The sequence below is a fragment of the Hevea brasiliensis genome, chromosome 6 (genome assembly GCF_030052815.1).
Source record: "Hevea brasiliensis isolate MT/VB/25A 57/8 chromosome 6, ASM3005281v1, whole genome shotgun sequence".
Taxonomy (NCBI): domain Eukaryota; kingdom Viridiplantae; phylum Streptophyta; class Magnoliopsida; order Malpighiales; family Euphorbiaceae; genus Hevea; species Hevea brasiliensis.
Window position 1 is genome coordinate 2,374,165 of NC_079498.1, and position 20,597 is coordinate 2,394,761.

Sequence of the window (20,597 nt, forward strand, 5' to 3'; positions counted from 1 at the left end):
TTCTAAAAGGTGTAAGTGAACAGATGTAATTATTCTAATAGATACAAAGTGAACTGTTGTATCTATTCTAAAAGGTGTAAGTGAACAGATGTAATTATTCTAATAGATACAAAGTAAACTGTTATATATGTTCGAAGAGATGTAAATACTTTATAAATAGCAGTTTGAAAAAAAAAATCTATTAACTTTTATTTTTTGTCTCTTCTCTTTATTTTTTACCTACAATCAATATTATTATTCTTTAATTTATTCTTGGGAGAATTTTAAAATTACTGTTTAGATTTATATTTTGATTATTATCCTTGAATGATCTACCTAAACTACTTAGTTGTAACATAGTGGGAGTTTTACTCTTTGTCAATTTCATTATATTGAGGGAAGCAAATACTCCATGTGATATTTATCTTAAATTGACTAGAAATTTTGGTAGAATAATTGCTCAAATTGAGTGTGCTAGTACTATTGATAGCTTAATGTATGCTATGCGTTGCACTATTCTTGATATTGCTTTTGCAGTATGTAAATTGTCAAAATATACTAATAATCCTATTGTGGAATATTGGAAAGAAATTTTAAGGTTTTTTGGATATTTAAAAAAAGAAATTATAAACTATAGATTGTTTTGCTATAAATTTTCAATTGTGCTAAAACCATATAAACAGTTGTATCCATGCAAAGAGTTGTGTACCTTGGCCAAAAGATGTAACTAAATGAAAAGATACAATTCTTCTTAATAGTTACATGTATGAAGATGAATTTATTTGCCAAAAGGTTGGTACATTTTGAGTAGTAAATATAAGAGTCTTACAAGTCATTTGTAAGGAGTAACAAGAGGACAAATTAGTGTGCATTTGTGTGTGTGCAAGTTTGGCCTTATTCTTTATTTTTGGAGGCTCTCATTTTAACCAAGTTATATATGGAGCAATTTATTTCTACAAATAAGGTACATATCTAGACTGTGAATTATTTATGTAGTTCATGTTATAAACATGTGATTATATGGTTGACTAGTAAAACAAATATGGTGGAGATACTAGGGTTATATAAATGCCAATTGGATAAGTAGTACTAAGGATAATAAGTCAGCCTTTGGTTGGGTGTCCACTTTAGGTGGAGGTTCTGTTTCTTGGGCATCAAAGAAACAAACTTGTATAACTCATTCTACGGTAGAATCCGAATTTATAACTTTGGGGAATGTTGGTAAAGAAGTAGAATAGCTGAGAAACTTGTTACCGGATATTAAGTTGTGGCCACAACCTGTGCTATCTATATCTTTATATTGTGATAGTCAAATCATGATAGTTAAAGCTTATAGTAAAATATATAATTGAAAGTATATACATATAAGCTTAAGACATGAAAATGTAAGACAATTAGTCTCTAATGGTGTTATTATCATGTTTATGTTAAATCCTATAGTAATCTAGTAAATTCTTTAATAAAAGGGCTCTCGAGAGTTATGATCATAAGTACATGTGCTGATTAGGATTTAGAATATTCCATTAAATTTACTACTGATGGGAACTGTAACACCCTAGGCAAATCCCACATCGACAAAACACGGGAGAGATGCTGGGTTCATAAGATGGAGGTTCCTAACCCCTATTGACGCGTTTTAAAACCGTGAGGGCTTCGGCCCAGAGCGGACAATATCACTAGTGGGTCGGGCCGTTACATTTGTGGTATCAGAGCCGCTCCGCGTGCAACCTTGAACGATGGTGGGGCAAACCTCAGCGAGGACGCTGAGTCCCATAAGGGGGGTGGATTGTAACACCCTAGGCAAATCCCACATCGACAAAACACGGGAGAGATGCTGGGTTCATAAGATGGAGGTTCCTAACCCCTATTGACGCGTTTTAAAACCGTGAGGGCTTCGGCCCAGAGCGGACAATATCACTAGTGGGCTGGGCCGTTACATTTGGCTTGTCACGACCCAGGGATGGGGTTGGGACGTGCTTGTTCAACCAGCTACGCACTGGGGTGGAAACTTCGTGTCCCACATCGGAAACGGGAAGAAAAGATTTGGGCCATATATGTGGGAGCCTTCCTCACACAGTCGGCGCTTTTGGGAATGAAACCTCCCAAGGGACAAATCCGTGAGGCCCATGGGCCAAAGCGAACAATACTAACTGGAGAAGGATCGGGCTGTTACAATTTGGTATCAGAGCTGGACTCCCTCTAGTACGGTGTGTGGTGCGAGGACGCACCAAGCGGAAGTTGGTGGGCTTGTCACGACCTAAGGATGGGGTTGGGACGTGCTTGTTCAACCAGCTACGCACTGGGGTGGAAACTTCGTGTCCCACATCGGAAACGGGAAGAAAAGATTTGGGCCATATATGTGGGAGCCTTCCTCACCTGGTCAGCGCGCTTTTGGGAATGAAACCTCCCAAGGGACAAATCCGTGAGGCCCATGGGCCAAAGCGGACAATACTAACTGGAGAAGGATCGGGCTGTTACAGGAACCCTACTTTATAATATTATTACTAAATAAAGTTTAAAGGGTAACAACAAGTCATTAGTAAATGTTGTAATTAAGTACTTAGTGTACTAAGTTAATAGAATGATGATGAGTATTTATATTCTTAATAAAGTTTAATATTAATACAAAAGAAATTTCACTTATATGAACATAGAAAGTGGTGCCGCCTCAACAAAAGTGAGAATAACTTTTATAAATGTTCATGAAAATAGGAGGTAGCACAAGGCCATCTTCGTGTATGTAGTATTTCCGGTTCTATTTAATATGAATATAGGTTTAAGCTAAGGCCACCATAATTTATTTAGAACTTTGAAATACTTACACTAAAGAAAAATTTAAATCGAAAGATACTTTTCATTATGCATGAAACAATAGGATCTAACAATACAAGCTAAGTGGGAGATTGTTATAAATAGCTTGTAAGTTAGATAGTATAGAGAGAAATAATTCCTATATTGTTAAAATATAAGAAAGTGAAGAAATGACAAGAGTGAAATGTGTATAGAATTATATATATATATAAATAAATATATATTATTCTATTATGGCACTTGGCACGTATATGTGTGAAATAAAATAATTATCTCATTGTAATTTTCGTAAATAAATTACGAACATATGTATTTATTAACAAGTAGATATGTCTGTTAATAAACAGACATGTCAATTCTATACAAACAGTTACAACTATTTATATAGGTGTCTGTTAATAAACAGACATGTCTATTCTATATAAAAAGTCATAACTATTTATATAGGTGTCTGTTAATAAACAGATATATCTATACAAACAATCACAACTATTTGGGTGTCTTTTAATAAACAGACATGTCTATTACACAAACAGTTGTATCTATTAGAGATAAAAAGATGTATCTATTTAGAAAAGGTATCATGACTTTTCATTCTTTATAAATATTGATGAGTTTTTTAATCCATAAATATATTACTTCTACCTCTTCTTCTTTTCTTCTAGTCTTTCTAAATTCAGTTCGTAAAAAGAGTTATTAAGGGAAATCTTCAGGAGCTGCTGTCTGCAGATTTCATACTTTGTTGCATCCTGGAGTTATATTGCTGTAACCCTGCAGCAATCTAGTGTGAGCAATTAATACCTTAAAGATTGTGATTTATCACGCCTCAAAACCTATTCTACACCTACTGCCTCAACATATATAATTTTCGATTTAAATCGAAAAATTAAATTGAATTAAATTAATTTAATTAAACTAATTTGATTTTTTACCTAAGTGTGTGGTTTAATTTTATTTGAAATTTTAAATAATTTTAATTCTTGATTAATTCAATTTTAAGATAAACAATAAAAAAATCCGAACCAACTAATATATCTAGAGAGAATTTATGTATATTTTGTCAAGGTCTGCCTCATAAATTGTTCTCAACCCTTTTTACCTCCTGAATGGCATGATATTTGTTGATGATATTGATTCTTAAATAAATTTGATTCTCTTTAAATTGAACTGATATTGATCGATTTAATCTGATTCAATTATTCTTTAATTATCAGTACGATTTAATCTAGATTTTAATGTGAATTGATTTCTTTTAGTCGGTTTAGTTAGGAATGCACCACACTAATGCCACTCTTTTTAATGCAAAATTTTTCTCCTTTTTATGGATTAATTAAGATGTAACTTTAATGGCTAGCACATCAATGGTTGGTTTTTTTTTTCCATCTTATAATCATGGTTAATTAATCTGCCAACATTTGTTTAGTATTAATTTATTTATGAAATGAAACAATTGCGCACTCATTTCAGTTAATGGAGGCCTAATGATTTTATCTATTTTGTTTTTTTCCATTTTAAAACTATTGTCATTTGTGAAGACTAAATTATTCTATTTATTTTTTTAAAAAATATTTTTAAAAAATATTTTTAGATTTTTTAATATTTGAAACACTTAGAAAAATAAAGGGTAATTGTTAAGAAAAATGATTTTTTCTTTTTAAAAGAGAGTTACTTTTTATTTTTTATATTTTGATTATTTTATTAAAATGTGAAAACACTTTTATTTATATATATATATATATCATTAGTTTAACATTGTAACTAAATAATAGAAAATATTATTTTAAAAAATATTTTACGTGAAAAATATTTTTTATATATAAGTTATTTTTTATGAAATAAATAGAGTCATAATTTGCTAAAAAAAACTATGATTTATTTTAATTCCATCTCCATTAATTTACTTTCATTATATGAGCTACAGTTTACTCTTTAAAGAAAAATATTGACCTCATTAAAAAGGAAATTTTACAATTTGGTCCATAGATTTTTCTTACATTATATTTTAGTCTTTAAATTTTGAAAAATTAATTATTTAGTCTCTAATTTTGTATAATATTATACTTTAGTCTATAAATTTTAAGAAACAAATTATTTAATCCCTTTAATTTTAATATATAGAATAATTTAATAATGTTTATAATAATTTCGTCCACTGATAAAAGGACTAAATTATTCTATATATTAAAATTATATAGACTAAAATATGATATAGTGCAAATTTCATATATATTAAAATTATATAGACTAAAATATGATATAGTGCAAATTTCAGGGATTAAATAATTAATTTATAAAAATTTAAGGATTAAAGTATAATATAGTGTAAAACTTAAAAACTAAATAATTAATTTTTTCAAATTTAAAAACTAAAATGTAATATAGAAAAAAACTTAAGACCAAATTATATATTTTCCTAATAAAAATTGCTAATAAATTAAGATCTCTTGATAAATTTTAAAAATAGAGAGATCCTCATATCTATTTTATTTTTATATTAAAGTTGTGAAAAATAGTGATATATCAATTTCATTTTTTTAAGTATTTTAATATTACAATGATGGAGAGTTGCTTGAATGCGATTCTAGCTCCTTCACAGAAAAATCATTAGAATCAAGCTTAACATTGTAGTTATTTTCTTACTCAATTATTATTACATATTTACATACATTATTATATATTTTTTTAGTAGATATTTTATTTATTATATATAATATTTTCTTTTTTTCTAAATAAAGCAAAATAATTTTTATTTTTTTACTCAACCGACTCAATTTTGCTAGTTTTGCCCGTGATTTAATATGATTTAGCCTGATGACCAAAGATATATAACTTACCCGATAGATCAAGTTAAAATTTCCATTCCTCTAATTTTTTATTTAAAAAAAATAGTAAATCAAATTTAACAAAAAATTTTTCATGACTATCATTATCAACTTGAACAATATTGTTATTATTATTATACAAAGACAAAATTGAAATTGCTAGATGTGTTTGTCATATGATGGTTTGTACCCATATCTGTGTGCCATATAGTTGAGAGGAAAGGTTCTTGCAAGTGGATACCGGCATGGAGAAGAGCACTGGCTATGGTGGATGCTGAAGATTGCCTTGGACAGGTTTTTGCTGCATGATTATAATCATCACGTAATTGGCATTGAACAGAAGCTTCACTGTAATATTTGAAGGAGCAAATAGAATTAAAAAAATATGTTATATTTATGCATAAATATATTCTGTAAAATTATTTTCATTCTAAATTATTACAATTGAAAACTAATAATAAATTTATCAAGTTATTAATTCAATTTATTTTATTCACTAATTTATAAAAAATTAATAAAACATATTTTAAAATAATATAAAATTAAATAAAATTAAATATTTTTATTTTTAATTGTGAATGATTGATAAATATAAAAATATTTATTAAATAAATTAATATGAGATAATAAATAATATTTAATTGTGATTTATATTTACTAATTGGTTTTATAATTTTAATAAATAAACTTTCGCATATTATATGACAATTTATATTTTAAATATAATTTAATCATATTTTTTAATACAAAATTAGAGGGGTGAGAGCTAAGCGGCTTGGGAGCCATAGAAAATTGTATAAATATCTAATCAATAAAAAATTATTTATATATATTTTTAAATAAAATTTATTATAATTTTAATAAAAAAATAATTATTAATTAATTAAGTGTTTACACTTAATATATGTAAGAATTACTCTTGATTATAATCATATTAACCACAGCGGAAAGACGGTAATAGATGGATTTGTTTGGAGAACTTGGGCTTCATGGGCTAGAAGGAAGGATCAAAGTTCTAACAAAGAGGGCAAAGGTTGGCGGGCAGCACTCATCGCGGTGACAACATTCATTGCGTTAGGGAGGCCTACGAGATTTGAAGAACAAGATTAGTAAACGGTGCGGCTTTAATTAAGTTTTAATTTAATAATAAAAATAAAATTATTTAGAAATGAACACGAAAATGGTAAATTTTCTTTTAAAAAAAGGAAAAAATTCTTTTCACAAAAGTGGTAATTAAGAAAGGAAAATATTGAAAAAATATGTTAACTTTTAACTCAAGAAAAAAAATCAAAATAAAAAATAATGAAAACAAGGCTAAATTTATTAAATGCAAATGATATTTATTATTATTATTATTTTATTTTTAATTATTAAATTAGAATATAGGATAAATTTCTCTACTAATCACTCTATTATTTATTTTAATTTAATTATTATATTTTAATTTATTTTAATAAAATTATTAATTTTTTATTTTTTATTCTATGATAAAGCTATTATATGATATATTTTACGTAATTTTAAATTATAAAAAATTTATATCTTGCTAGGTCAGATTAAAAAATCGAAAAGTTCCATTACTAATCTCCATTTTTAGATTCAAAAAATTGAAAAAAAAAGAATAAATTTTAATTTAATCTAATAAAATATAATTTTTTAATTATTTAAAACCACATAAGATAAAACACCTAACAGTTTCAGAGATTTTATAGAATTTTAATTTGATTGACTACTAGTAAATAAAAATGATAAAAAATAAATAATTTTATAAAAATAAATTAAAATATAATAATTAAAATAACACAATTAATATTAAAAAATAATTAATAAAATTGAGTTGTTGTGGATAATATTCTGATTTTATCAATTTATTTAAAGATAATTATTAATAAAATAAATATTTTTTTATTTAAAAAAAAAAAAAGGAAGAACGCTGCGTTTGGAAGACCGTTCGTCCCCACTTTTCAAGTCTCCATTTCCATCACCCTAAGCCCAAAACGGTCGCTATCTTCTTATTCTTTAGATCCTTTGTCTTTGAGACCCACAAAAGATTCAAGCTGAATGACATTCTGGAGGATTTAGCTTTGCTGAATGAGGTCGAGTTGAACGTCTTCAAACCAGAGATTACCATCGTAGATTTGAGCTAAATCTTCACTGGATTCACTTATTTTTATTGGGTTTCGTAAGCCGCTGAAAGGAGATTCTATTTCGGTAGAATATTCGATTGCAAGCTCTCTAACTAAACCGTTTCTCTCTATTAGGTAATTTCTAAGGACAGGGATAAATTCTTGAACTGCTATTGTCAATTGTTCTGCGAATACAGGAAGAATTAATATAGCTACAAAATTGTTTGATTTTGATGCTTGATCATTTGGTTATTGTCTTTTATTGATTCTTTGATGTGGGTTCTCATATCAAAATACAGATTATCTCCAGAGCTTGGTTGTAGTTGGATTTGTTTGGATTAACATCATATACTAAATGTGAATGACTGAGTTTATTGAATAAAAATCATTTTATTGTTATGGGCTATCTAATTTATAATGTAACTTAGGATTCATTTCTTAGTTTGACATATCTAATCTATAGATTGTCTTGGAGAAAAGTTATTCGTTTTTTGCAGGTAATTGCTTAATATTGTCAGATACATATATCAATTTGATTGTCCTGAAATTTGTTGATTTTTCATTCCACAGTTGCAATGGGATTAAGAAACCATTGATTGGCAGCAGCAAGAGGCAATAGTACTCTTACAGTAGTCATTTTAGCCACTGGAGAAAAAGTATCAAAATAATCTATACCTTCTGTTTGTGTATAGCCTTTAGCCACAAGTCTGGCTTTGTGTCTCTCTATAGACCCATCTGCCTTAAGTTTCACCTTGTAAACCCACTTACAACCAATAGGCACCTTTCCATTTGGCAGATCAAAAAGCTCCCAAGTCTTATTTTGCTCCCAAGCAGCTATCTCAGCATGCATAGCTTTTCTCCAACAATCATGCTTAACAGCCTGAGAATATGACTTAGGTTTGACTATAGTGGAAGTAGATAAAACAAAATGTCTATAATTTGGAGATAAAGAATCATATGAAAGGACTTGAGAAATGGGATAAAGAATACTTGGACCTGTAGTAGTTGGAGCTGCAGATGTTAAATTGAAATGGTAATCCTGCAAATAGGATGGTGGCCTTCTAGTCCTAGCAGAATGCCTGGAAATAGGTGTGTCATTTGTGGTGGTGTGAGAAATGGACTGTGAAGGTGATGAGGAGGATGAGAGATGAGATGACGAAAAGAGAAAATCATAATCACAAATTGTAGTATCTAAGGGAATAGGAACTGAAAATGTAGAAGGAGGAAAAGTTTGAGACTTATAGGGAAAAACAGACTCATAAAAAATAACATGTCTGGAAATGAAGATTTCTCTGGTAGAAAGATCAAAGAGAATATATCCTTTAGTACCAGATTTATATCCAAGAAAAATACATTTCCTTGCTCTAGGGTCAAATTTAGACCTGTGAACAGTCAAAGTAGAAGCAAAACACAAAGCTCCAAAGACTTTTAAATCATGAAGATCAGGGAGAGTGTTGTAAAATATTTCATATGGTTATCTATTTTCAAGTAATGCGGTAGGTAATCTGTTAATGAGATAAACTGAGTGGACAACAGCATAAGACCAAAAGATTTTGGGTAAATTTGCTTGAAATAAAAGTGCTCTTGCAATATTGAGGATATGCTGATGTTTTCTTTCCACTACAGCATTCTGTTGTGGTGTTTCAACACATGTAGTCTGATGCTCAATACCTTTGGAAGAATAAAAATGTGGCATAGCAAATTCTAATCCATTGTCACTTTGAATGATTTTGATTTTTGTGGAAAACTGAGTTTCTACTAGAGTAATAAAGGATTGAAGTAAAGAAGATGCCTCAGATTTTTGTTTCATTAGGAAAAGGCATGTATTTCTGGAGAAATCATCTACAACAATGAGGAAATATTTGTGACCATGAATGGCAGTCATAGAAAATGGTCCCCAAATGTCAACATGTACAAGCTCAAAGACTATTTGATTTAGTATTGCTAATAGGAAAGGGTAATTTTTTCTGCTTAGAAAAGTGGCAGATATCACATACTTCATGAGACAATGATGTAACATCAGGATACTTGGACTTTATTGCATTAAATCTACTTATAGAAGGATGTCCTAATCTAAAATGCCACAAATTGAAGCCAGGATGGTTTGGTGAAGAAGAATTTGCTGAAGAAACAGAAGCTAGATGTGCTGGTGGAGGTTATAAGACTGATGAAGGCATAGCAGGTTCTACCAATGCATATAGACCATCTGTAGCTCTTGCTGTACCAATCTTCTTCAAGGTACTTAGGTCCTGTATGAGACACTGATTATGATGAAAAAGTAAACAACAAGAAAGAGAGGAAGTAAGTTTAGATACAGAAATGAGATTAAACTGAAATTGAGGAACGAAAAGGACATCTGAGAGTATGAAGGAAGGAGAAAAATGAATTGTGCCAGAAAAAAAAAGCTATGACCTTATTACCATTGGGAAGATTAACAGAAATTGGCTTAATTCTTTTATAGGTAGTAAAATATGTAAGTGAAAATGTAATGTGATCTGTTGCCCCTTTGTCCAAAAGCCACATATCAGATTTGGCAGAACTAGACAGAATAAAAGCATTACCTGAAGTAGATTGGAGGATAGAAGGTAAGGAATCTAGGTTATTGACTGGACTGATGCCTACTTGGTTGACCAAATGAGAATCTGCAGAAGAACTAGACTGTTGAAGTAAAGCTAGCAATTTGTGATACTGTTCTGGTGTAAAATTATACCCTGAAAGCTCATGATCTCTTTGTGGTACATCAGATTCAATAGCCCTCTCATCAGTATCAGTTGAAACATTATTGATCTTGACACCATTCTTGACATCAGAATTCTTGAATTTATATCCAGGTGGGAAGCCATGCTTCCTATAACATGTGTCTTCGGTGTGCCTAGGTCTTCCACAATATGTACAAACCTTGGTGTTATTTTGATTGCCAACTTTCTGGTATCAACATCAGCACCCTTGCCATGCGCAAATTTCTGAAAACCAAATTGATTTGACTTGCTAACAAGTATAGTTGGTTCAGTAAGAATTCCAGCATTCATTTGCCTTTCTTGCTGGACAACTAAGGAAAAAACCTTATTTATTGGAGGCAAGGATTCCATTAACATGATCTGTGATCTAACATGACTAAACCGATCATTTAAGCCCTTTAAGAATCTGATAACATAATCATTCTGCCTATATGTTTTCACAGTAATAGGAGCCTCACATCTACATTGAACAGCACAAGTACATTGAGGAATGGGTCTAAAATTCTCTAACTCATCCCACAGAATCTTCAAATGAGTAAAATAATCCGTGACAGAAAGATCACCTTGCTTGATGCTATATAATTCTTCTCGTAAGTCAGAAATTCTAAACACATCACCTTGAGAGAAACAATCCCTGAGATCCTTCCATATATCTGCTGCAATATCTATCCATAAGACACTCTGTTGAGACAATGAGTGTGTAATCGAAGAAACCACCATGGTATTACATCTCTCCCAAGCAGAAAACAATGGATCTGTGGGAGCTGGCATTTTGAGGGTTCCATCAACAAATTTCATCTTATTTTTAGATTGCAATGCCATTGTCATTGCTCTTGCCCAAGAACGATAGTTAGATCCTGATAAAATTGGAGAAACAAGCACCAGTGCTGGATTCTCATTGGGATGCAAGAAATAAGGGTTTGCCAGATTGATGTGATGATCAGGAATTGAATTTGCAGATCGTGGATTAGAAGATTCGTTTGCCATGACTACTGATTGAACAATAGATCGATGCAAACTTTGATTGAAAAACAAGAATCAATTTGAAAAGAAGAAGAAAAGAAACTGATCGAGAAACAGATCTCAGATAAAGAAAAAAAAAAATGGTTACTGAAATGTGCTCTGATACCATAACAGGATTTGGAATTGACAAATTGTATTATTTTTCTAATTAGCTGAACAGCTTAAGTGTCACTTATATACAAGCTACTGAAGAAGGCGGGAAAAGAAACTAACTACACAAATACTTGAATAGTAAGCTGCATTTTGTCTAACAAACTAATCTTCTAGAATAAATTACTCTAGCTCGGTAGCTTAGCTTTTGCCCTTAATTTCACTGCATTGTAACTGCTCTTTCTCTTGTAATAATTGTTGAATTTGTATGTATAATCTGAGTTGTGTAAACTAAATGGTTGTTCTTGATTGGAAATTCCTTTAAACATTATTATCCGATTAATTGTTTGATTGAGCTGACATGTGATCTTTGGAGTTAGACATTTGATCTTGCTCTTTGTGCATATGAGCTTGGACTAACATGTCCACAAATTGGTTTTGCTTATTAATAGGTGATTACTTTCTCTCAAGTATGTTCTCACAAAATGTCCCCTACACTATATTGGTGCAATTTCAACTGGAACTCTAGGTATTGAGAGTTGGTTTATGTAATCTGGAGCTATGTCTCCACTGAGCCATTCTGAGTTGCACTGACTTAAAGCCTAGTTGGGTATTTGAGTGTTGAATCATTCTGGTTTTGAACATTGTCAAGGTGAATGGAATTTTTTTCTTTCTTTTTTTTTTTTTTTTTTACTGGTGTAGAAGGAGGGGAGTGAGAAAGTAAAAGAACCAAGGAAGGAAGACTATTTTCTTCAAGCATCTGCATTCTTGAAGATTTTAAAGTAAGAGTTGGACTAGCTTGTCAGAAATGCACTGATCAATGAGATGGTGATCAAAGCAACGTGTTGAATTTGGGAGCCACAGAAAAGAATGGAGTGAGAAGGCAGGGAGGTTTGAAGTCTTTTGAATACGAGTCTCGGTAGCTTGGTGTCTGTGAATAGAAAATATATTCATCTTTTTGCCCATTAGAAATGGTATTTCTTTGCTTGTGCAAGAAACATGAGAATTAAAAAGAATCCATTTCTTCAGCACTAGCATCATAATATTCATATATATGCTTACCAGTGTTTTCAATCAGCACATTCAGGCTTGAAGTCCATTTTATTGAACCAATATTTGCTGCTATTGATACCAATAAATTTTCAGATCTGAGTAATACCATTGGAATCAGACAAAATCTTGTTGAATCGAAATAATCAAGCTTATTGGAATTGGGAGCATTGGAGAAGAATACAATTGTAAAAGAATACAGGTATAACATATGTATATACATTTTTATCTTTTCTTGTTATTATTGTTATTTTGCTATGGCAATTTTTTAACATGAATTTCTTTAGAAACTTGTGACAAGTCCGATTTTATTAATTGCAGCTAACAAATGAACACATGTGGGGAGATGAAGAGTCTATTAAAATTTCACATAATCACATCGATGGTGAATGTTTTATTGTATGTATGCTTATTATTAACATTGCCTCTTGGTGTATTCCCCCTTCGGACTCTACCTTCTGATCCATGTGACCCAGCAAATGAGCCTGACCCACGAAACCTCCGACCAGATCAAATCACTGTCCTTATTAATGGTTATTCTGAGTCTCGCATTCCTCTCCTTCAGACAATTGCTGCCACATACTCTGCCTCTGCACTAGTATCCTCTGTGCTCGTCCTCTGGGGAAACCCTTCCACTTCTTCCCAAACACTGGCCCACTTGGCCCATAATCTCTCTCTCTCCTCATTTGGCCCTGCAACCATCTCCCTTGTCCGCCAACCTTCAAGCAGCCTCAATGATCGATTCCTGCCAAGATCATCCATTGGGACACAAGCTGTCTTGATTTGCGATGATGATGTGGAGGTTGACCCTAAATCTTTTGATTTCGCTTTTCGGATTTGGAGATCAAATCCTGATAATCTGATTGGGTTCTTTGTTAGATCTCATGATCTTGATTTGTCAGCAAGGAAGTGGATTTACACGGTGCATCCTGATAAATACTCAATTGTGCTTACCAAGTTCATGATTTTGAAAAGCCAGTATCTGTTTGAGTATAGTTGCAAGGGTGGATCGAACATGAGTGAAATGAGGAAGATCGTTGATCAAATGCAAAACTGTGAAGATATACTGATGAATTTTGTGGTAGCTGACCATGCAAACAAAGGGCCTATATTGGTGGGGGCAGAGAGGGTTAGGGATTGGGGAGATGCTCGTAATGATGACAATGATGATGGAAAGTTGAGATTGAAGGATGAGGAAGGGAAGAGTGTAAGAGCAGTGGGGTTGAGTAGTAGGCGAGCGGAGCATAGGAGGAGGAGAGGGGAATGCATAAGGGAATTTCATAAGTTGTTAGGAAGGATGCCATTGAGGTATAGTTATGGGAAAGTACTTAATTCCGTTGGCGAACAAGGATTGTGCATGAAAGGAGGCAAGTTGGTCTTTTGCGATCAATACCAGTGAAAATCAGAAAATGTTCATCTTCTTGCTTTCCTTATATTATGGTTTGTAACTCTTATTTAATTGCTGGAAAATGTAATACAACTTGCATTTGCATTTGCATTTGATGCATATGCAACAAATTGATGGGAATGTATGGAAAAGGTGGGAGTATGAGAGATGCATCCTGGGTGTTTGATAGAATGCAGAAGAGGAACATGGGTTCTTAGCGTTTGTTGATAAGCGAGGATGCAGCAGATTGGCAGGGCAATAATGGTATGCTGTTGTTTGAGTCTGTCATTGAACTAAGTCTTCCACTGATTGCAGCTGGGGAGAATATAAGCTGTAAGATTCTTACCATTGCAACAGGTGTTCGGTCTTTGAAGCTTGAAGAATTTGGAGTGAGTGGATCAAATGTTGAAAATGTTTGTTCTTTATGAGATTTAACTGATGCGTGTAAAAGAGGGTGCTGGAATCCCAAGGAGAATGAGATGAAATTGGGCAAAGACAGAGGAAGAAAATATGGTTCCTGTCCACAAAGAAGCTGGGCATGTGAATATATGTGCGAACCATGTCTGAATTCTTTTGAGTTCCTTGAGGACAAGGAACTTCTTGAGGGGAATGCATTGATATGATACATTTGGCAACAAAAAATGTAGGGGAAAGGAATATAAACATTCTGAAGTTGTTATGCTTTCTGTTGCAGTATAGGCGGACCTGGTAGATGATTAGTTAGGAAATCTGTTACTTCTGCACGTGGCTGAGTGATTAGCTATAATAAGTGAGATTCTGTAAGGCTAGGCATGCTTGTAATTCCTATTGTTGAAAAGATTCCTTTCTTTGATTTGTGTTCTCAGTTTCTCTCCTTTCTTTGTATGTATTCTTGAATATCTGTTTTTGCTTTCTTCTTCTTTGTGGATCACATCAATTTTCACGAACTTTTCTTGTTCAAGAGTAACAAAGTAGCCATTTCTTTCTTGATTTTATAAGATTCTAGTCCTTCAACCTGAATATATTTCATCCTTAGAGAATCAGTTTTGACTGATATGTCCTTGATATCATCTTTGCAATTATCTGCCATAATGTATTGAGATGTATACAAAACTCTTTAACTTCAATTTCCACTACCATTAATCTTTATTCCAGAATATAACAAGTTTGATGTGGTTTTCATTACTGATTCTTTAGATCATCATAGTACTCATTAATCCATCCGTCAATAATTTTGATCTCAACTTCTCGTTGTGCGACCAACCACTCTGGATCTGTTGTTTTGTTCGCAACAAGTATGTCCAAGCAGTGAGACCCTGCATGCCAAGTTTTATGTGTTAGTAACAATTTTTATGAAGGCTTGATGTTTTATAGTTAAATTATTTATGGGGCAACTCAAGTCTAATTATTTATATATTGAACATGCTTTAACACGAAGTATATATGAGAATATACCGTTGACAGTATGAACAGCGGTAATGGTGTCTGATAAATTCTCCAAAACCCTATAGTAAACATAGATTGCAATTGTAAATCAAGGAAGGTGATATACATAATAAACAATGTTTAATAATACAAAAGCATTCTCAACTGCATCTCAATTTGAAGAGTTCCTTCAAATTAAAAGAAATAAATATTTTAATTTCTCTCTTCTTTTTCTTTTTAAAATTTCAACATAGTCCTGCTGTCCAACATAAAACTAAATTGACAGAAGGATTAAACTAAAATTAACCTTTGAAAAATAAAGTTGAAGAGAAAAATTAATAAATTTTCAACTTCAAAAATCTTTATGGAGTTAAATAATAATTGTGAGAGATGTATCATAAATAAATGCATAGGCAAATAATAAAATCATGAATTTCCCTGTTCAGTTTTTGTGTTTACCCTCCACTACTATAAGGATCTTTCAATCCATTGGAGAAAATGATGTTGCTGCCAAATCTCTGGAGAATAAGTTTTATACTCTGCAATTGCAAATAAAAAAAAAAAGAGAGAAAATTAAAGGAAATGTAATAGTCAATTTAATTTTCTTTTTTTATATTTACAATCAGATATTTTTAGCTCAGTTTTAACGTATTAAAATTGAATTTCCTCTTTGAACAATTATAAGGGTGTATTCTCTTATTGTATGAATTAAAAAATAATGAAAAGTGAACGCAGAATCTTTTATATAAGAAAGAAGTTAGAAAAGAAAAAGAAGAACATACATGACCTCCATAATAGGTAGTGACCCAGTTAGGTCGAGGTGGAACACCATACAAATCCTTGCAGTCTTGGATGTAGCTTTGGAGATCGAATGGTTCAGGTGGGAACATGGTGTCATTCCCACGGCCAATAGGTATCACCATCTCGCTACATGTCTACACAAAAATTCCACATAAATCAATCAAATCTTTGCATAATCAGGTTCAATTTCAATTAGTACACTCGAGTGTCTGTCTCATAATAATTCAAACTCTGACAACAACTAATGCTATCATTTGTTTTTATTGGAACTAATGCTTTCATTTTAATGTCGAAGCTTTCAGTTTGTGGAGGATATTCTGAAAGTTATCATTTCTTTGTGTTGGAGCACTCACGGTCACAGAAGAGTATTATTATTATTATTATTATTATTGTGGTTGCCACTACTGTGGAAAGTGGTGGGAAAGTGAAGATAAAGATAATGTAATTGATTTACCTGCCATCCCCACCCCACGCTTGTTTCAGATACATTAGTGGGTGCATTAATATAGCAGGATCTGTTTCCTCTGTAAGCAAAAAGACCAGCAACTATTTTGCTCAGAGTATCATTCTCAGAGTTTGTGCTACTATCTATGCCTCCGCAGATTATGTTTACAGGATATGTGGGTGGCTTATTGTACTGAGCAGCAGAACTATACATGGAGTCCAAGTAGTTTTTGAGCTCATCAGAGTCGTTTAAGGGTCTAGAACAATAAACCAAAACAAAGTAAATGAATCACAAGAATGGATATGAATTACAAAAATTGTATTAATAAATAATGTTATTACTTGCAAGTCTTGAATTTCTTGCTGAGGATTGAAAGGCCATTGGGTTTAGAAGCAATTTCATCAATTACTGCCCATGACTTTTGTATTGTCTGTAAGCAAGTCTCACTTGCTTCCTGAAAAAACCCTTTCAAAAGGTTAAAAGAACGTACTAAAGGGTGAATTAGTGCACGAAATATTCCGTACTTGTGGGCTTTCGTGGCTCATATCACAAGTGGAGTAACTTTATCGTTACACCAAAGCCACTGTCTTAAAAACAAGTATAATATTAAATAAAAAAATGGCATGAATGAAGATAGATTACTCTAAAATCCTTGGTGACAATGGAATAGTATCCATCCTGTGGAGTAATATCATCAAAGTAAAGAACAGGTGCTGATGAAGCCAAAGCTCCAAGGGCTATGTGAGGGTACTTAAGTCGAAACCAGGAAGCCAGCACTATAAGAAAACCAGTGAAAAAAAAATTAACAGACTGAATTTAAAATATATTCTATGTAATGGTTGTGAAGAAATTCAGATAAAGAATCGATGACATACTTCCACCATAGGATCCTCCGATGACGATAACCGGAGAATTTTCAGCTTGGAAGCTTTTCTTGACATTAATGATAATTTCAGCATAGTCTGCAATAGCTTGAGCAGAGTTGAAATACCCAAGAGTGCTTCCATTTTTCAATGCTTCTTCTCTTGATCCAAATGGGATTGATTTCCCATAGTATCTATGCTGATGAAAAGAAAAAAGGAAGAGAGGATTGTTTCAATCATAAATTTAGGAATTAATATGCCAATAAAACAGGTTATAATATGCAGGAAAAATCATTTATATATACTTCTATATATAGCAGAAGAGCATTAAATCGAATAGCATTGTCTGATAGAAACCCAATAACAGCAAGATCACCATCCAGTGGTGCTTCTGCACCAAAATACACAAGAATTGGTGCACTAGCATTAGCACCACCCCAGTATTTGGAATTGATCACATATCTTTGTTCAAAGATGCTGTAACTTTCAGGTTTATAGTTGAAATGATCGAGAGTTTGGTTGTAAAAGAATGTTTCTAAATCATCTGAAACTAGTTCAGACAAAATCTCAGCTGGGTCTTCAAGAATTCTTGGTCCTATTGGACTAAGCCTTGGAATATTAAGCCGTGCTGCAGTTGCAGAGATTAAGAGAATAAAAAAGAACAGAAACCATTGAAACAGAAGTATTGAGGACATAGCAGAAATGTGCCCAGTAGAATATTTTTTGTGAGGATTTGCTTGCGAATTACAACTTGTACAAGAACTTGCTTATATAGCTAGAATACGAAGAACTGATAGAATTATAACTCAAAATTCTAGTAGAATTTGGAGAGAGTTTTTCTTAATTTGAGTGTGAGAAATATTCCTCAAATAGGATAGAGGAATATTTCCTATATAAAGTAGAATTCTTATTTTTGTGTTATTCCTAACTTGAGTGGGACTCCTAATCAGATTAGGTTTGAGCGAATTAACACTATAAATAAGAGAATGGTAAAAAAAAGATTATTTGGCTTTCAGCTCATAAAGTGAGGCTGTAGCCCATTGTAGAGAGGGCTTTGCCAATTTCTAAGGATTTGGCTCTGCCTATTGATGAAGGGCTCTATCCATTGCAGTCCCATGGAAGGAAAAAAGGCTTCGGCTTAAAGTGGAGAAAGAATTTAAGAGAGAGTAATTCTTGTTCATTGGTGAGAGAACTCTTACCCATATAGTTGAAAACACCCTTTATGGTGTAGCAGTTAAAATAGTAAGTATATTGGGTTATGTCTATAGGAGATTGAGAGGGACTAACTAACATGTTTACTATGAGCAATTTGATGTAATGTAGGTTCTCTTAGTGTAATTAGATTTATGAGTAGTATAATTTGAGCTTGTAATTGATGATTTATTATTTGAAAATAGTGAAAGATGACATGCCCGTGGATGTAACCCTATGCTAAGAGGGTGAACTACGTAAATATTGGTGTTTTGTGTGTTTATTTTATTTATTTGCAGTTTACACACTTCCGCGATATACAACAAATTGGTATCAGAGTATGGGATGATCTTGGTGAGTTTGGTTAAAGGTGTAGCTGCTGCGAGACGTGAAAAGTTGCACATGCAACAATGGTGACGGTGAAGAGTTGAATTTAAGGTGAAACTCTTGATGTAAAATCAAGAAAGTTGATAACGCGAAGATTTTTTCAAGAAAAAAGTAAATTACATCCAAGATGAAGATTAGAGAGATTCATGATTTGAAGGGTTCAAGTTCAAGCATGGATATGTGATGATTGAAGGCACTAAAGAATTAAAGATATGTAATGGTTTATAGATTTTGAGTCAATGTGTAGATTGTTAGAATTATGACTCAAAATCCTAATAGAATTTGGGAAGAACTTTTCTTAATTTAAGTGTGAGAAATATTCCTCAATATGATAGATGAATATTTCCTATATAAAATAGAACTCTGATTTTAGTGTTATTCCTAAATTGAGTAGGAATCCTAATCAGATTAGGATTGAAGGAATTAACATTTGGCTTTCAGCTCATGGAGTGAGGGTGTCGCCCATTGTAGAGATGGGTTTTGCTAATTGTTGAGGATTTGGCTCTATTCATTGATGAGAAGCTTCTGCCCATTGCAGTCCCATGGAAGGAAAGAGGCTTTGGTTTAAAGTGGAGAAAGGGCATAGAAATTAAGAGAGAATAATTCTTGTCCATTAGTGAGAGGGCACTTGCCCATATAGTTGAAGATATTCTTTGTGGTGTAACAGTTACAATAGTAAGTATATTGGGTTATATCCAGAGGAGACTGAGAGGGACTAACTAATATATTTACTATGAGCAGTTTGATGTAATGTGGGTTCTCTTGAGTGTAATTGGGTTTATTGGTAGTATAATTTGAGCTTGTAATTAATGATTTATTATTTGAAAATAGTAGAAGATGGCATGCCTGTGGATGCAGTCATACGTTAAAAGGATGAACCACGTAAATATTAATGTTTTATGTGTTTATTTTATACCACGTAAATATTAATATTTTGTATATTTATTTTATTTTTTTACAATTTACATGCTTATGCACAATAAGAACCTTAGTGGTTTACGTGAGAAAAGCATATATTGTGCATCCTACCATTAATGTTGGCACACCATGGCATATATTGTGCATCCTACCATTAATGTTGGCACATCATGGACTCATGGTGCTCTCGCAATAAGATGGTGGACTCCAAACCACCATGTGGGTTTTTTTATTTTCTAATACTTTAGATCACTATCTTAGATAATCATTCTATGTGTTCGCATTACACTTAAGTTTTGTTTGATATCATTATTCAGACTGCTATTAAGAAAAATAACTTAAATACATTAATCAAAGGCTATTAAAATTAATTATAAGTCAATTTTAACATGAATTTTTGGAGAAATGTTTCCATAGAGATATACAATATAATTGTTACAATATAGTGATTTTCGAAAAGGGAAACTAGAAAATGATTTTCCATAAATTTTCAATTTTAAATAGAAATATTATATTCATATTAAAATATATTCTATGCATTATATCATATTATCTTCTATGT

At 32.1% G+C, this 20,597-nt stretch overlaps 2 protein-coding genes across 4 annotated transcripts; one reads left to right on the forward strand and one right to left on the reverse strand.

The window, feature by feature from the left end:
• The first annotated feature begins 7,572 nt into the window (after positions 1-7,572).
• On the forward strand, positions 7,573-14,870 carry LOC110643360 (glycosyltransferase family protein 64 C3). Of its 2 annotated transcripts, none has more exons than XM_058148190.1 (4): positions 7,573-7,873; positions 8,309-8,394; positions 12,736-12,841; positions 12,961-14,870. In XM_058148190.1, exon 4 carries the CDS (start codon positions 12,968-12,970, stop codon positions 14,036-14,038), a length of 1,071 nt encoding a protein of 356 aa, XP_058004173.1. In that variant the 5' UTR covers positions 7,573-7,873; positions 8,309-8,394; positions 12,736-12,841; positions 12,961-12,967; the 3' UTR covers positions 14,039-14,870. The 2 variants fall into 2 exon arrangements, with proteins under 2 accessions (XP_058004173.1, XP_058004172.1); XM_058148189.1 differs by lacking the exon at positions 8,309-8,394 and adding an exon at positions 12,292-12,563 and having other exon boundaries at positions 7,574-7,873.
• Positions 14,871-15,121: 251 nt separating this feature from the next.
• Positions 15,122-18,317, reverse strand: LOC110652772 (uncharacterized). 2 transcript variants are annotated; one of them, XM_058148188.1, is made up of 9 exons: positions 17,845-18,317; positions 17,552-17,738; positions 17,319-17,452; positions 17,018-17,130; positions 16,686-16,881; positions 16,213-16,365; positions 15,890-15,969; positions 15,461-15,510; positions 15,122-15,321 (listed from the first exon to the last, which is right to left on the reverse strand). In XM_058148188.1, exons 1-9 carry the CDS (start codon positions 18,232-18,234, stop codon positions 15,188-15,190), a joined length of 1,437 nt encoding a protein of 478 aa, XP_058004171.1. In that variant the 5' UTR covers positions 18,235-18,317; the 3' UTR covers positions 15,122-15,187. The 2 variants fall into 2 exon arrangements, with proteins under 2 accessions (XP_058004171.1, XP_021664077.2); XM_021808385.2 differs by having other exon boundaries at positions 16,686-16,932; positions 17,845-18,315.
• Between the last annotated feature and the right edge of the window lie 2,280 nt (positions 18,318-20,597).

Excerpts from the sequence above, each read along its gene's own strand:
- LOC110652772 (XM_021808385.2), bottom strand. The coding sequence starts at position 18,234 with ATGTCCTCAATACTTCTGTTTCAATGGTTTCTGTTCTTTTTTATTCTC. Across the intron at positions 17,739-17,844 it reads CTCTTCTGCTATATATAGAA|CATAGATACTATGGGAAATC; the intron begins GTATATATAAAT and ends TCTTTTCATCAG. Across the intron at positions 17,453-17,551 it reads CGGAGGATCCTATGGTGGAA|TGCTGGCTTCCTGGTTTCGA; the intron begins GTATGTCATCGA and ends GTTTTCTTATAG.
- LOC110643360 (XM_058148190.1), top strand. The coding sequence starts at position 12,968 with ATGAACACATGTGGGGAGATGAAGAGTCTATTAAAATTTCACATAATC.